Source organism: Lontra canadensis, unplaced genomic scaffold (assembly GCF_010015895.1).
Source record: "Lontra canadensis isolate GAN:19392208 unplaced genomic scaffold, GSC_riverotter_1.0 scaffold64, whole genome shotgun sequence".
In the NCBI taxonomy this organism is placed as follows: domain Eukaryota; kingdom Metazoa; phylum Chordata; class Mammalia; order Carnivora; family Mustelidae; genus Lontra; species Lontra canadensis.
This window is the reverse complement of record NW_022631058.1, coordinates 11,228,506-11,244,402: the sequence shown is the minus strand read 5'-3', so window position 1 is coordinate 11,244,402 and position 15,897 is coordinate 11,228,506. Positions and strand designations below refer to the sequence as shown.

General features: G+C 36.1%; 1 protein-coding gene across 2 annotated transcripts in view; it reads left to right on the top strand.

Annotated features, from left to right (window-relative positions):
* PPP4R3A (protein phosphatase 4 regulatory subunit 3A) overlaps nucleotides 1-15,678 on the top strand; it is a 35,818-nt gene extending 20,140 nt beyond the window's left edge. Inside the window, exons 5-15 of one of the 2 annotated variants that reach the window (XM_032878645.1) lie at nucleotides 1,148-1,225; nucleotides 1,309-1,425; nucleotides 2,029-2,145; nucleotides 3,997-4,128; nucleotides 4,230-4,332; nucleotides 5,556-5,714; nucleotides 10,687-10,856; nucleotides 11,701-11,843; nucleotides 12,561-12,751; nucleotides 13,148-13,374; nucleotides 14,424-15,678. In XM_032878645.1, coding sequence (XP_032734536.1) covers nucleotides 1,148-1,225; nucleotides 1,309-1,425; nucleotides 2,029-2,145; nucleotides 3,997-4,128; nucleotides 4,230-4,332; nucleotides 5,556-5,714; nucleotides 10,687-10,856; nucleotides 11,701-11,843; nucleotides 12,561-12,751; nucleotides 13,148-13,374; nucleotides 14,424-14,534 — 1,548 coding nt within the window. In that variant the 3' untranslated portion in view covers nucleotides 14,535-15,678. Of the gene's footprint in view, nucleotides 1-1,147; nucleotides 1,226-1,308; nucleotides 1,426-2,028; nucleotides 2,185-3,996; nucleotides 4,129-4,229; nucleotides 4,333-5,555; nucleotides 5,715-10,686; nucleotides 10,857-11,700; nucleotides 11,844-12,560; nucleotides 12,752-13,147; nucleotides 13,375-14,423 lie in introns of both variants that reach the window. The other variant, XM_032878644.1, reaches the window with a different exon arrangement.
* Nucleotides 15,679-15,897: the final 219 nt, after the last annotated feature.

Sequence of the window (15,897 nt, the reverse complement as noted above, 5' to 3'; positions counted from 1 at the left end):
CCCCAAATGCAGCAGCTCAGAGACTCTTTTTCAGTAGTTTGATTTCCAGTTGGTGGGATATATTAGAACTGGGATGCATCTTGAAATTGCATGCCATTTGAATTATGGCTTATTTGTACATTTTAGAAAAAGTAAAAATAGAAATAACCATTTTAATATCACAGAAAATATTTCCAAAGAATCTGCAACAGTGACTACAGAGTTTATAATCTAGTGAGAGATTACATACACACATATACATCTATACATATGAGGATATATTTAGACTTAGGCATGTCTATAGGGCTTAAATAGTGCTGAATCTAGTACTAGCTAAGATAGTACGGAATTAAAGTATAACACAGTCTTGGTTAGAAATAGTGATGGAAGAAATTTGAATAGGTTATCAGGAAGGTCTCTGCCACCTCCTGTGGTTGGTCTTTGGGTAAATTTCTTAAATCTGTCTCAATTATACAATGAGGTAAGGTAACATCTGAGGTTCTTTCCAAGTTTTTTATTGACTTAACCCAGATTAGTATCCTAGGACAGTACCTCTTTAATCTTTTTCAAAATAATGCTTATTAAATTCTGTGTGTCTGTATGAGATATTGTCAGATAATAGGTCTATCTTTTAAAGCTCTGCATTTAGCTTTTTAAATAATTGAATCCTTTTCTGTGTCTTTAAAATGTGAAAGCTTTATCTTAATTTTTACCTTCATTTGAGAGGTTGTAGAACCTTAGTCTCTAAAGGTAAGATTTTAAAACTCTAAGTGAGGGGTTTGGAAAGTATGGCCCACACCTGTTTTTATAAATAAAGTTTTATTTGAACACAGCCACACTCATTTGCATATTATCTGTGGACATTTCCTACTGTAATAACAGTTGTATAGTTGTGGTAGACCATATGGTTCACAAAGCCTTATATACTCACAATGTGGCCTTTAAATAAACTTAGGAAATAAGGCCTTGCCAGAATATAAAGAATAACCTTCCTGTATAAATCCCTAGTTTATTCTTTAATAGTTTCATTTTTCCTTTTCTGTTTTAAATACTGTTGCCAATACCATCTTTTTTCTTCCAGTTAGTGCAATTTGTGTTCTACAGTATCTGAAAATTATGTTTTAATACACTCTTATCATTAGCATAAGTTTATCCTTTGATTTAACAGGAGGATGAAAAATTTCTGACAGATTTGTTTGCACAACTAACAGATGAAGCAACAGATGAGGAAAAAAGACAGGAATTGGTAAGACATTTGATACTTATGAAAGACACAAGACTAAAACAACAGATCTTTTATATATTCATTTGTCCTTTTCCTTATTTTAGGTTAACTTTTTAAAAGAATTTTGTGCGTTTTCCCAAACGCTACAACCTCAAAACAGAGATGCTTTTTTCAAGACTTTGTCAAATATGGGCATATTACCAGCTTTAGAAGTCATCCTTGTAAGTTTGTTTCTCCTTATAGTTAATTACCATTATATATATATATATATATATTTTTTTTTAATTTTGACTTATTTTTTAAGATTTTATTTGAGAGCATGAGCAGGGGGAGAGGGAAAATCCGACACCCCACTGAGCAGGACCCTGGGATCCTGACCTGAGGCAAAGGCAGCTGCTTAACCACATGAGACCACCCAGGCCCCCCAATTACCATTATATTTTTAATCCACAAAAATATATTTTTATATAACATGCAAGTGTTTGACTATAGCCAGTATTTAATATTAGCTGTGTATTACATAAAGTAAAAAAGCTGTAAAATTCTAGTATTAGTCCTTACATACTACTGCAAGAATATTCAGAGGAATTTTCTGTATCTTTAATAATAAGTTGTTAATTTTGCAGCCTGTTGAAATGTTAAAGAAGAAAAGTAAACAGGAGTAAAAGAAAGGAACTTTATGCACAGAACAAATTTTATATGCCAGATTTCCTTGACTTCTCTTATTGCAGTGTTTTCTTATAATTTGTTAGATTTTGGATTTACATAGCTGGAAGGTCTGTATTTTTATAATTATAGGAGAAATAAGTGCTGTTTATCTGCAGGGCATGGATGATACACAGGTGCGAAGTGCTGCTACTGATATATTCTCATACTTGGTTGAATATAATCCATCCATGGTACGAGAGTTTGTCATGCAGGAGGCACAACAGAATGATGATGTAAGTAAGAAGTTAACAGAGCAAAAAATAACCAACAAGGTAAATATTATTTGCACTAATAGTAAGTATTTATACATGGGGAGCTATAACTGTATTTATTATTTATTTTAAGGATTTAAATAGCTGATATTTGGGAAAGTGTAGCCAGAATGTGAAATGGCTTATTTTTCCCTACATTGGCTCCTGTCTCAGTTTACAAATTGTGTCTTAAAGCAGTTGTTTATTAATGCTCAACTTAAATGTCTTTTTAAATTTCTGAGGTCACGTTTTTTAATTTTGTCATTAACATTGTCTTGTTTTAATCATTTAATCAATAAATTGTTCTATATATGGAATTATAAGTAACTTCCCTAGGAAAACATTGACTTTGTTAGGGATAGATTCTCAAAATTACCACGAATGAAGAAATGAAGCACAGTCCCTTGAAAAAGTATTTAGGGTACTTGTTTTACTGCCTAACCATAAGGAGAACAAGCTGTTGTCTTGTTCACGCACACGCACGCGCGCACACGCATGCGTGCACGCGCGCGCACACACACACACACACACACACACACACATCTGTTATAAAGTGAGGGAATCTATCCTGATAATGTGAAAGGCACTCCTGGAGTACGTGGTACATGGCATATGCAGCAGCCCCAAATGTGTATGCTCTTCTGTTTTACTTTTAGATCATTAAACCAATGATCCCAATTTTTTTTCCCTCCTTCCCCCCAAAATCTTACAAGTAACTTTTAAGAATAAACTGATATATTTTTTGCCCTCAACTGCATCTTAAAAGGGGGAGCATCCTCTTGGGGGAGAAAAAATCTATGCACAATTCCTATTGTATTTTTACAAAATGAGAAAATAGACTTCTACCTTTAAAAAAAATCTTAATGTGTTGTGTCAAAGTGAAGTAGAATGCCTGGTGACTTCTTTGTTTAAGGTTGAGTTTTGTTTTGTTTTCGTTTTTGTTTATTGCCAGGGTAAGTGTAGGAAAGTACCAGTTTCAACTGTTGAATATCGAGTCACATTTTTCTTCAATAAAATAGTCTTATCCAGAGTGCCAAAATACCTGTATTAATTTAAAATAAAGACTATTCTTGCTGGCCCTGAAACCTACAGGCACCTACAGTGATGTACTTCCTGCACACGCAGTAGGCCTCTTGATTCCCAGTCTGTCTTTAGGTCCATCCTACCATTGCATACACAGACAAGAGCAGAGATTTCCTCACTGCGTCTGTTTGTAGTTACTCCTTGGGCCAGGAACACCAGTCATAGAGCCTCAGGAAAACTAGTAATCAATTTTCAGTGACATTTGGAATCCATACAACAGACTTGTTCTCTGTGCCATCTAAATAGCATAGTATTGTTACCCTAATTTCACACATTTGGGTACCAAGCACATTTACTTTAAATGGAAACTTTGTATCATTTACATGAATGGAGAATATTTACAGATCTCATTTGCTATAAGTAGAAGGAATCTCTAGAAATGCAGTAGAAGTAGAACAATGGTGTAAATTCTGGCTAAATGTTAAACTGAATGCCTGTTAGCTTCCTGCAGAAGGGAGATTTTTGTTATCAAGAAGTGTAAAGATCTCTTAGCGCCAAAGTTTGGTTTTTGCTTTAATCAGAAGAACTTAATAGAGAAAGAAACTTTCTTTTCTGTATTACTTAGTATAAATGTGCCTATACCACACTTGAGGGAAATGCTGCCTTATATCCTATTAGTTTAGTTAGTCGTATCATTTGGATTGCAGTTAACAAGACATCTAGAGCTAGATACAATGCTGTAACATGCATAGTATGTGCTTTTCCATTCTCATAATAAGTGATCCTTACTGTGTGTACTTTTCTCACCAGGATATTTTGCTCATCAACCTCATTATAGAGCATATGATTTGTGATACAGACCCTGAACTTGGAGGAGCAGTCCAACTTATGGGCCTGCTTCGAACTTTAGTTGACCCAGAAAACATGTTAGCTACTGCCAATGTAAGCCACAGGCATTTTTCTCTTTTTCATACTAGTATGTTATTTATTATTAGTAGGAACCAATGCAGTTAAAATTCATAGAAGTGTTTTTGATTCCTTAGAAAACAGAGAAGACTGAATTTCTGGGTTTCTTTTACAAGCACTGTATGCATGTCCTCACTGCTCCCTTACTGGCAAATACAACAGAGGATAAACCTAGCAAAGGTAAGATAATGCAGGTTGGTAGTAAGGTTCTTTGTTCTTGACTTCTGAAGTTCAGAGTTGATGTAGAGTAATAGTCTTTTAAAGTTTAGCCATTTGATTATCACAGAGGAGAGGTGTAGTAATATATTTTCAAAAAAGGTGTTCAAGGTAGAATTCCTTTAAAGTGCTATAATTAGAGATAATAAAATGTACAAGAAGAGATAATTGTTGCTGTCAGAATTTAAAAACAGTTTTCTGTTAAAGCAATATATTTTCATAGGTTAAATAGAAGGAAATAATTAGGAAAAGTCATTTTAAGTTATTTGCACTCTGGATGTGTAGAGCAAAGCTGCTTACTATTAAACTTTATTTGCATTGAGGATTATTCATAAGGTTAAGGATACTTATTTCTGCATTTTATTCCTTTAGCTTGCATAGTGTGCGTTTAATTCTGAAACTAGTTTTAGGGTCTCCAGTGGGAAATACCTTACTGACATTTCAAGATTATTATTTTGTCGTATGAATTACCAGTGTAGTATAACTAAACCCTACTTAGAAAGTAAATGTTAAATTTATCATTTTTTGTGATTCTAGAATCATGTCTTGGAAACCTGATAATCATTTTTCCTGTCTACTTTATTCATATTAGGTAAAGCTTGAGGCTTCTTTCCAAACACATATATTTAGTTCTGCAAACATTTATTTAAAAACCCATTGTGTGGAAGGCATTGTACTACAATCTTTAGGGGCTAAATGGGGGAAATAAAAAGTGAGTAAAATACTCCCAGAGGCTTGCTGCCTGCTGAGGAAGAAAGGTAAGCCAATAATCATAATCCAGTGTGGGTTCATCTGTGTAATAAAGGAGCCACAAAACACATTGGAATCATTGGAGCAGAGAGAGTAATTCCACCAAAGAGCGGGTGGGATCCTTCTGGATCTCCTATGCTATGTGTACATCTTAAAAGAGCATTCTTGCACTTGGGAATAAAGCAGATCTAATAGATTTGTGTCCCAGCTCTGCCTTATCATTCAGACTTGGGTTTTGTGAAACTAATTCATCAGAGTTAAGAAAATGTAAACCACAATTCTTGAGGCACATGGTAGGGATTCAGTGTTTGTTCCCTTTTCCTTAACTTTAAAATTTTGGGTCAACAGAAAAGATTTTACTTGGTTGTAATTTGGATACTTAAATTTAGAAAGGAAAAGAATGTTAGTCATTGAATAGAATTGTGTTTTGTTTTCAGATGATTTTCAGACTGCCCAGTTGTTGGCACTTGTACTGGAATTGTTAACATTCTGTGTGGAGCACCACACGTACCACATAAAAAACTACATTATCAATAAGGATATCCTCCGGAGAGTGCTGGTTCTGATGGCCTCGAAGCACGCTTTCTTGGCATTGTGTAAGTGTTACTTCTGGTAGAATTATGACGTGTAGATTATCATGTTGTTGGTACCTTTGGGTCTTACTGCCTGAGAAGAAAAGATCACTGATGTCAAGACACATACATTTTTAACAGGAAACTACACCAATTATGTCGTTTCGCCATGAGATAATTTTCCTTTCACATCTTTCTCCATATACAGCAAAGGGCTTACTTAGTATGTATCCACAAAATATGTTAAAGTATTTTATTCCACTATTAAAATGGCATCTAAGATCATTTTACCCTGTTATTTTTTAGTACTGCCTTCCTTATTACAAATTAGGCATTCTTGTGAATCTTACATTAAATCATGAAGAATGTTTTTATAATTTGGAAAATCTATAGCTAATAGCACTGAGTTGCTAAAACACATTTCGAGTTACAGAATGCCTAGCACAAGTGTCTATAGATGGTCCATTCTTTAATTGCACAAATATTTTTTCTCTGCCTTATTGAGCTATATTGAACATAAAACACTTTGTTACCTCAGATATTTTAGAGCAAGGGTGCCAAACTTCAGAAGTGATCAGATCCAGCCTGTGCTCTATTTTTGCACAATCTGCAAGCCGAAAAGCAGTTTTTAGGTTTCTTAAAGGGTTGTTTAAAGAGAAAAAAAAAAAACCAAACTACAGAGGCCATGTGTGGCCTATAAAGCCTAAAATGTGTACTTGTAAACCAAATTTATGGGGATGGTAACTTTAACTGTGTTCTTAAGGCCCGAGTTTGTTAAAATATGTTCCAGAACTGGAAATAGATTATTTAAGAATATTCTTGATCACAGCAGCCAGCCTTCTTTGGTAAGTTGACAGATCAAGTTTGGGGTACTTTAGAAGCTCAATAAGGTATGTCTGCTGGTAACTTCTGTCTTTTGGTGTCTATAGGTAAGTTTGGTTGTTTGGTGGTTGATGGCATCACAGTCATTCACTAATTAGAAGCCTAAACATATATCCATTTTTGCTACTTTTTTTAACTTCATTATTTTTTTACTTAATGGATTTTTTAAAAATATCCTAAAATTTTTAAAAAATCCTAAAATTATAAAGACATGGTTTATAAGGATGTTTCTGATATTAATTTGCTCTATAGTGTTTTATTTTTAAAATAGTATTAGAAATTGGTATCCTAAAAATATTAAACTTGGTATTAGGGTAACAGTTGCCTTAGTTTTTCTGGTTAATGTACACACTGCAGGATGGACTGAGAATACTTGTATTCATGGTATATTTTCATTTTCCACCCTTCAGATATTTAGTAAAGTTACTTTCTTTTGATTGTCCAGGAACTTTGTCGTTACCTGAGTAATCATCTTCAGCCAAAAGTAAGAGGTAGCATTTTATGGCGTTAACCTAGACTGCTAAGGACAGCAAAAATAAGTGAATTATTTTGGTTCTGCGGTACTAATATCCATGAGCTTAGTTAGCATTTGTAAAAGAAGAGCTTTTAAACTTATACTCCTTTTCCTTATATACCTACTACAACAAAATAGAGCCCCACGACCAAGTTGAGATGGAGTTTGTAACAAATGTTTCTTTCATGTCAACATAGAAAGTTTTGTTCCAGTGTGGGAAAGGGAAGTTAGGACAGAATGGAAAAACTAAGTGAATAAGTTTATCAGGTTTAGTTTGATAAATGTGTTAAACACCATATTTTATCAGTTTTAAGCTCCACATTTTAGACATTTATCATCTCTCAAATCAAGGTGAGTTGTACTATCAATGGCATGTCATTGTGATTGATAGTTGTGCTTATTTGGTTTTCTTAGTGGTAGAGAAAGTTTTTTTGCAGTCGGGGCATCTTAGATTTGATGACGATGCTAGATACCTGGAAATTACAAGGAAAACACAGACTGTTAAGACCTGGGCTCAGCTGTCAAGCGGTTTTGAGTTCATTAGGAGGAGATAGTCATATAAAAATCAAAATGTCAAAAGTACTATATTGAGGTGTGTTTGGAAGCAGAGTGGAAATAGTTTATTCTACATGTAGGAGTCAGATCAGGAAAATTTTGCAAGAGAGGTAAATTGGGTTGTGTCTTGGTCCTGGGAGAACATGACTTTTTTGGTTGCAGGCACAATTGATATACGTATGTGGGAAAGTGTAGCATGATAATGGTTTGTTGTGGGTAGAACATATGAGTCCAGTGGGAGAGTGCAGGAAAAGAAAAGCCTTTCAGTTCAGTTCATCTCTTTATTTTGCTTGCCATATTACAAAGAAATTTTCTCAGCAGCTTGAGAACTACGAAGAGATACATTACAAGGAGGGTTATATTGTAGGAAACTAAGATGTTAGCACATTTTTAGTTGTTTTATTATTGTTTGGTTTAATGATAACTCAGTTTGGAAAATGAGGACTCTTAAACGATCCTATGTGACTGTCTTCCCAGATTGAGAACATGAGTAGTTTCTGGAAGAAGATGCCATTCATTAGGAATGAGCACTCTAGAACTGGCTTGAAGAGTATATAGTAGGAGTTTCTGATCAAGGATTTCTAAAAGAGCTAAGTGGGAGATTTAGGTTATTTTCAGTCTTCTAAGATTATAGATGGAAAATACTAGGTATAATGTTTGAGGGAGTGATTAAGTTTAGATGCCCTGTCGTAAGGACAGAAGATAATGAGTGGTTAAATGTAAACACTTTGGGGACTTACAGAACTTCTCATTTTTTTCTGTCTGCTGCTTTTTAAATGTTTTTATCCTATTTAAAGACAACAAATCAGGTGTGCAGGGGAGACCAGCAATCCTTTCAAAATCTAGGTCTTCCTAGGTTTAGGTATATACATACACCAGTTTTACTGTCTTGTTTCCTTGGCTTTTCAGGATTCATGTTGTCTAGCATTTGTTAAAAACATGGAAATCCATGACAGGAATGAAATAAAAATTTTATTGTAGATGCTTTTATTCAGCCATCCTAAGTTACGTATGAGGCAAAAAGTGTCATCTTCGGACATGAAAGCTCATGTGCTAACGTAAAGATGAATTATTTGTTTTAAAGATGATTGAAATGAAACACCAGAGATTCCTGGCATGTTAATGAAGGCTATAGATAAGAAGGGAAGCCGAGTGCTCTTCACATTGGAGGTCTGCAGTTCTGCCAATAGGACCTATCCCAAAAGTGTTCTCTAATTTCCTTTGAGCAATTTGACTTCATAGAGCTCGCTAGTAACATTTTTGAAAGCAACTCTTATTCAACAGCAAGTAGTGGTTGGCTATTCCTGATGCAGATTTCTTTTGGGGGAGGGGTCTGAATTGGAAATAACCCAGTTCTGGATTTAAATAAATTAGAGCAAATGGAAATGAGCAAAACAGAGATCATTAGAAGCACCTCTGTCTGTACCAGCAGTTTCTGGACAGAACTGCTCTTGAAATAGTGGTGGCACTGCATAGCTTGGGCTTAGTGAATTCTAGGAAGGGAGTTTCTTTTCATTTACCCAGGAACTGCGTGCAGCCCACGGGGTTCAGCTAGTGTGTGTTACGGTAGGACACAAGTCTCCACGAAGCCTGCATAGTTGGAGAACAAACTCTTAAAATAATAGCTCTTGCCGTAATTACTAAAAACTTCACATTTGGCCTGAGCTCTAAAGTATTGATTTTTATTCTAGCAAATGGAACGGCCTCACTAGTTCCTTTGTCAAGTGACCTTACAAAACACCAAACTTTAAAATCATTGTTTGGGAAGACAGACCCTTGTTAGGCTTTGACTTAACACACAGGTGCCTCTTATTGTTTAAAATGTCTTATTTCACCATGCTTATGTATTTGAAAATAATTCAGTAGTTTACAAAAAATGCAGTTACTATTCTATAAATTATTTTGAAGCTCCCTGCCCAGAGTGTCACTTTAGAGAGAGACACTCTTAAATAAGTTGCATTGTTAAGGCAGTTTATAGCCAACTGTACCTAATTGGGCATTCACTTGTGGACCTCTTTTCTGCCAACTAAAGAAACATTGAGCTGCTTTACTCCTCTGCCTTCCCACCCAGAAACCGTGTCAGCATGGTTGCCTGGCTACCTGCTCATGAAGGACTTGATTAATAACAAATTGGCAATTTAACGAGCCACTTCCATGATCTCCAAAGAAACCAAAATACAAACACAATATTTAATCTTGCCAACCGAAGACGATGTGACTGCATGAAGTGAGTATGCTTTTTTGAACTGTTTACAATAAGTGGGGCATTAACTTACTGACAAACTCCCATGTAGGTAAAGAGGGCTTTGTCTAGCTGTCTGAGTATATTTGGATCTTGACGAATGGTGACTTAAATAACTCCCCATACCTCAAGATGTAAATATACCTTTTAATCTGTAAGTTAAAGCCTAATTAATTGTAACAAGGAAAATTAGGAAAAAAATTAAAAAGCATACTCGCTGCAATAAGCATAGAGGACCACATTTTAAACAAAACAGCCTCTAAATTTATTTCTAAACTATGGGAAGGCAAGTTTTGGGTCATGCAGAGTTTTGTGGGTTTATAGTTATCCTGACACATCCACAAACCAGCCATTGTAAACCCAGAACTCTAATGTGAAATAGTAAGAGTGTCCAAAAATAATGAAGATCAAATTATACAGTGGATTGCCCTAATAAAAGAACAGTTTTTCTGTTGTTTTTAAGGTGAACATAAAGGATATATTTAGCATTTTCATCTTAAGTAGTCTGAAGTTAATTCATTAGCCCTATTTTAGCTCTTACATTAGATGTAAAGTACATTTTGGTCATTAGTAAATTCCAGAGTTTTTCTGGCTCTCCAAGACTTGTGTTCTATAATGACATACACTACTTCTAGGGTGCATTTTTCTGATAACCATTTTGCAGTCCTTATCTTCAGGTTCGTGCTTCTGGAAGCAGTAATATATCACTGCACGAAGAATATATTAAGCAGGTCTTTTTAAAGAAAGTCTAAAATATGGAAGTATGGTAATGTAATTTGAACAATAATGCCTCTGTGTTTCAGGTGCTCTTCGTTTTAAGAGAAAGATTATTGGATTAAAAGATGAGTTTTACAACCGCTACATAATGAAAAGTTTTTTGTTTGAACCAGTAGTCAAAGCATTTCTCAACAATGGATCCCGCTACAATTTGATGAACTCTGCCATTATAGAGATGTTTGAATTTATTAGAGTGGTAGGTTCTGTATTTGTTAGAATGTTGGTTTTAGTTATTTAAGATTATTGAATATGTATTATTGGTATTCTGGCTTGAGATTATATTTGAAGAAAATTTTTAAAAGAAGCTTGTAGAAATTCAGTGCAAAGTAATAAAAACCAAAAAAATCTTCTCTCAGCAGCTGTGAGTCCTTCATAGGATGGCTTGGGAAAAAAAAAACAAAACTGATCTAATGCTGTCATGATACTCTACTCATTTTAACAAAGTAGAATGACAGTTAATAGAAAGTATTTGTTGTGGTTTTATTTTGTTTTAACTGAGGTTTTCTGAGTTTGGACTTTGCCCTCTATATTTTTAAAGAACAATTTCATAATAAACTCGATTCTTTACTAATAGTAGTTGGCTTGTGGTTCTCGCACAAGTGTGTGTCAGAATTATCAGTAGCGTGTATTTTTTTTTTAATTATGGTAAAATGTTTACCATGTAAAATTTGCCTTTTTAAGTGTACAGTTCCTTGGCATTAGTATACTCACACTGTTGTGCAGCTATCCCCACTGTCCCTCTCTAGCACTTTCCTGTGATGTGCTGATCCCCCCCCAACCACTACACTTACTGAAGAGTCATCTAGGTGGGACATGGGCATTTACTTGAGGAAGACCCATAGTTCAGAGACATACCAAAAATCAGAGACTGTGGAATAGCCACTTATGCCCATTTTCATTGTTTTGTTATCTCTAAGACTGGCTAATAATTTTATGAAGTTAAACTGTTTTGGGCAGGTTTATGACTTACTACAATTAAGTCTATCTTGCTAAAATAAGATTTTTCCTATCGTATTTTTCATTATAATCCTTGTCTGTAGGAAGATATAAAGTCATTAACTGCTCATGTCATTGAAAATTACTGGAAAGCACTGGAAGATGTAGATTATGTACAGACATTTAAAGGACTGAAACTGAGATTTGAACAACAAAGAGAAAGGCAAGATAATCCCAAACTTGACAGGTAAATTACCGCATTTTTAACCTATTCATTCAAGTTGTATGGTGGTGCCTCTTTTTGCTTGTTTCATATTATTTCGCTTGGCCAGGGGAGGGGATGAGTGGTGGTTGCAGCTTTCTGTAATGGCTAATATGAATGTTTTTCTGAAGGTGTGTGTGGTGTTAGTAGGATCTGTAGACTCTTCCTCGGGTATATATTAAGCTAGTTAATGAGAAAGAAAACCCCATCACTTACATGGTAGTGGGGCTTCATGTGTCCAAAGCAAAATCAAAACGGTATATTTTAAAGTCCATGAATTAGGACTTGTTTCTGATGTTAACAAGTTTAACAACTGATCCATGATAGTACAGTTTCCATAATAGTTTGCACTAGTTAACACTTGATAGGGTGGAGTGTTTAGTTCTGTGAAAAGTCTGGTTCATTAGCCTGTCCCTATATAAATCTGTTAGCTCCTTGATCTGTTCAGATGATCTGATTTGGAGCACCACTTGAAGATTACCGCACTCACTTTGGGTGAGTCCCTTAAGATTTTATTTATTAGAGCACTGGGACTGGGGGAGGCAGAAGCAGACTGTGCACTGAGCTAGGAACCCCATGTGGGACTTGATCCCAGGTTCCTGAGGTCACACCAGAGCTGAAGGCAGATGCTTATTAACTGACTGATGTCAGTTAACCACCCAGGTGCCCTGAGTCTGTGCACTTTCTTCTCTTTACTGCTAGTATGCGTTCCATTTTGAGGAATCATAGATATCGAAGAGATGCCAGAACACTAGAAGATGAAGAGGAAATGTGGTTTAACACAGATGAAGATGACATGGAAGATGGAGAAGCTGTCGTGTCTCCGTCCGACAAAACTAAAAACGATGATGATATTATGGATCCAATAAGTAAATTCATGGAAAGGAAGAAATGTATGTTGAAAAACTGGGCAAGGAAAAATAGTGGCTTTCCAACTCCAGGCTTATTCTGTATTTCTTGACAAAATGGGGAGTATCTACTTTGTCATGACCTAGATTTTAGAGACTTTGTTGCTTTCTAGAATGTGAATTAATAGCTGCGGGTGAAGGTAGGGACCAAATTTTCTTAATCTGACTTGACCCAGGAGAAATACATTATTTCAGGAAGGGGAGAGACACTGAATATTGAAGGTCTCATTCCTTCTCAGTAGTGAATTGAACTTGTGTTTTTCCCTAGCAGAGGAGTGAGCAGTTAATTGTGGTTTAGTGCCACCTCATTTGGGCGGGAGGGGGGGGGAGTAAAAAAAGAGGAGGATGAGTGACAACTATTGACAATATTCTTATTTTTAGTAAAAGAAAGTGAGGAAAAAGAGGTGCTTCTGAAAACGAATCTTTCTGGTCGGCAGAGCCCAAGTTTCAAGCTTTCCCTCTCTAGTGGAACCAAGACTTCTCTCACCAGCCAGTCACCTGCAACCAATCTGCCTGGTTCTCCAGGCTCCCCGGGATCCCCAGGATCTCCAGGCTCTCCTGGCTCTGTCCCTAAAAGTGCATCTCAGACGGCAGCTATTACCACCAAGGTACGTTCTGGCTTCCAGGCCTGTCTCATTTCACCTGTCTCAACAGTAATTGTGACCAAGATTTCCTTTGGTTATTGTCTTTCGGAACTGGTTTAAGCTTTCTGAATAAGAAAGGATAATTCTCCCACTACCATCTGAATGTATTGAAAACCTGAGCAATTTCTCAGAGGTTTTTATGACCAACCCAAAAGGCTGCATGAATTATTTTGGTTATTTGCATTTTAGAACTCGGGTTCAGATTTGTGTCAGAACATTTACAAAAATTTTAGTTATTCTTTAGCAACTTTCCCAGTTACTACCCAGCTAAAGACTTGTATGAAAGATCAGCATCTGGGCACTCAAACATTGTTCTGTCAAGCAAGATTTATAAAAAAGAAGTAGCCATCTGTCATTCACATTTCATAAGAAAGCATCACAATTTTAACAGCAAAAATGCGGACAAGACATAATATCAGAACAGAAACCAGTCCTTTTCACGACCGCCTGCCGTCCCGGACTAGCGGTTCGGACGGGCATTTGGGATGGGTTGATCTAAACCAGGAACAGAGTGCCCCGTACACGGTTCTTTACTCTGCCGTGAGCATGAAACCCCTGAGGGCTAAGAAGCGAATCGATGTTAAACTGGAGGTGCAGGCTGAGGGCAGAGCGGGGTGAACTTGCCCACAGCCACCCGCGGGGAAGAGCTGCCGTGGTTTCTGGCGAAGGCAGGGGCCTAAAAGGCCAGGAGGAAAGGCAGAATCACCTACCTAACTTCTGCTAGTTGGTCTGCCCTCGTTTCTAGTAGTCCGTTTATCTGTTGTAGCTGTCAAGATTTTGTAATGCACTGTTAAGTCTTAGAAACAGTAATTGTTAAATTGAGAAGGTTTCATCTCCTGGCCATTTGCTAAATTTATATAGGAAAAATATGACTTTTAGTTGCATATAATCTCACTATCCAAAAATAGCCACACTTCGTATATTGGGGGTAGGGGGGCTGAGACTCTATCCTTTATCTAGTATTTGTGTGTTAAGATTTGTTTTTTAAAAGCTGCATTTTTCTTTCTGAACAGGGAGGCCTCGTGGGTCTGGTAGATTATCCCGATGATGACGAAGATGACGACGAGGATGAAGACAAGGAAGACACGCAGCCATTGTCAAAGAAAGCAAAGTTTGAGTCCTAATAATGGCAACTGCCTCTGATCAGCACCTGTTGAGAAAACTGGTTCTCCACCCCTCCCCCCTACAAAATCCACGAAAAGCAGTGGTCTCTTGTGAATGACTGATCCAGACCAGCCTCGCAAACTTGACTTCTGCTCATCAAGTGCCAATTCAATGGAGCAGGCGGAGGGGATAATACACATTTAGGGGAAAGACTTAAGCCTTTGAGCTCTCCAGCTTGGACCACACATTGCCCTTTTCTCAGGGAAGGAAATGGAAACAAAAAGCCAACAGGGCAGGGGTTTTGTAAGTGGAACTCTGGATTGACTGGTCAGTTGCTACAATCAGAATATGCTTTCTTGGACCATGTTTGAGACTCAGAAGAACAGGCTTTTGTGCCGTGATTCTTCACTAGTTAAGAATGCCAGCAGTTTCTTTCTATAAAGAGACCTGCCTTTAAAATCCTACATTCTGAACATTTTAGTCAAGCTACAACAGGTTTGGAAAACCTCTGGGGGAGGGGCGAATATAAAGTTTCCTCTTTTTTATCTGTTCCCTTTGCCCTTCAAACTGCAGAATTTTTTTTTTTTTTTAAAGTGGGGATTTGTCCCTACTTGATTAAAGATTGAGTGGAATTCTAGATGTGGTCATTTGTGTCATAATTTTTTTTGTTTCATTTTGTTTGATTTTTTTTTTCTCCCCTGAGTGTATGCTTAGTTGTTGAGTATATATATTTGGGACCATTAAAACTTTTTTTGATGTAATATAACCTAACGTTGTGCTGGTACCTGTTTTACCATGTGTAATTTTTGTTCACATCACAGTTCTTAATTTGTTTAGAGTTTTATGAAAGATGGTATAGTTTTTATTGACAAAAACAAAGTAATCTTACAACTATGTGCATACAAAAGCAATACTATTTTGTGACTAAATATTTTATATTAAAATTTACATCAGCAACTGTCTTGAGAATTCAGGGAAATAGAGTGGAATTTAAAATTTCAACAGTTTTGTTAAACCTAGAAACGTGAAATTAGTATTCCAAAGAGATTCTGAAATTTCATATCTTGGGAAATGACGGTACATTAAATCAAAATCGAGGCTGGATGATTTAAAAATAACATTTGACTTTTGAATAATAAAAAGAAAAGTGAAGAGTAAGAGAAATTGTATTAGTTGTATGTTTTTTTCTTTCTTTTTTTTTAACCACTCACTTTGGAATACCAGCTGCAGTTGTAAAAGTGGTGGTTCCTAAATAAATACTTGGCCAAAGGACCATCAGCTAGCTGTTCCCTCGTTACAACAGTATTTTTAAATAGGTTCTTCTTGTCTTAGATGTGCTAAAATTCTTTTAAGGAAATGAAAACAAATACTTTAATGTCACAT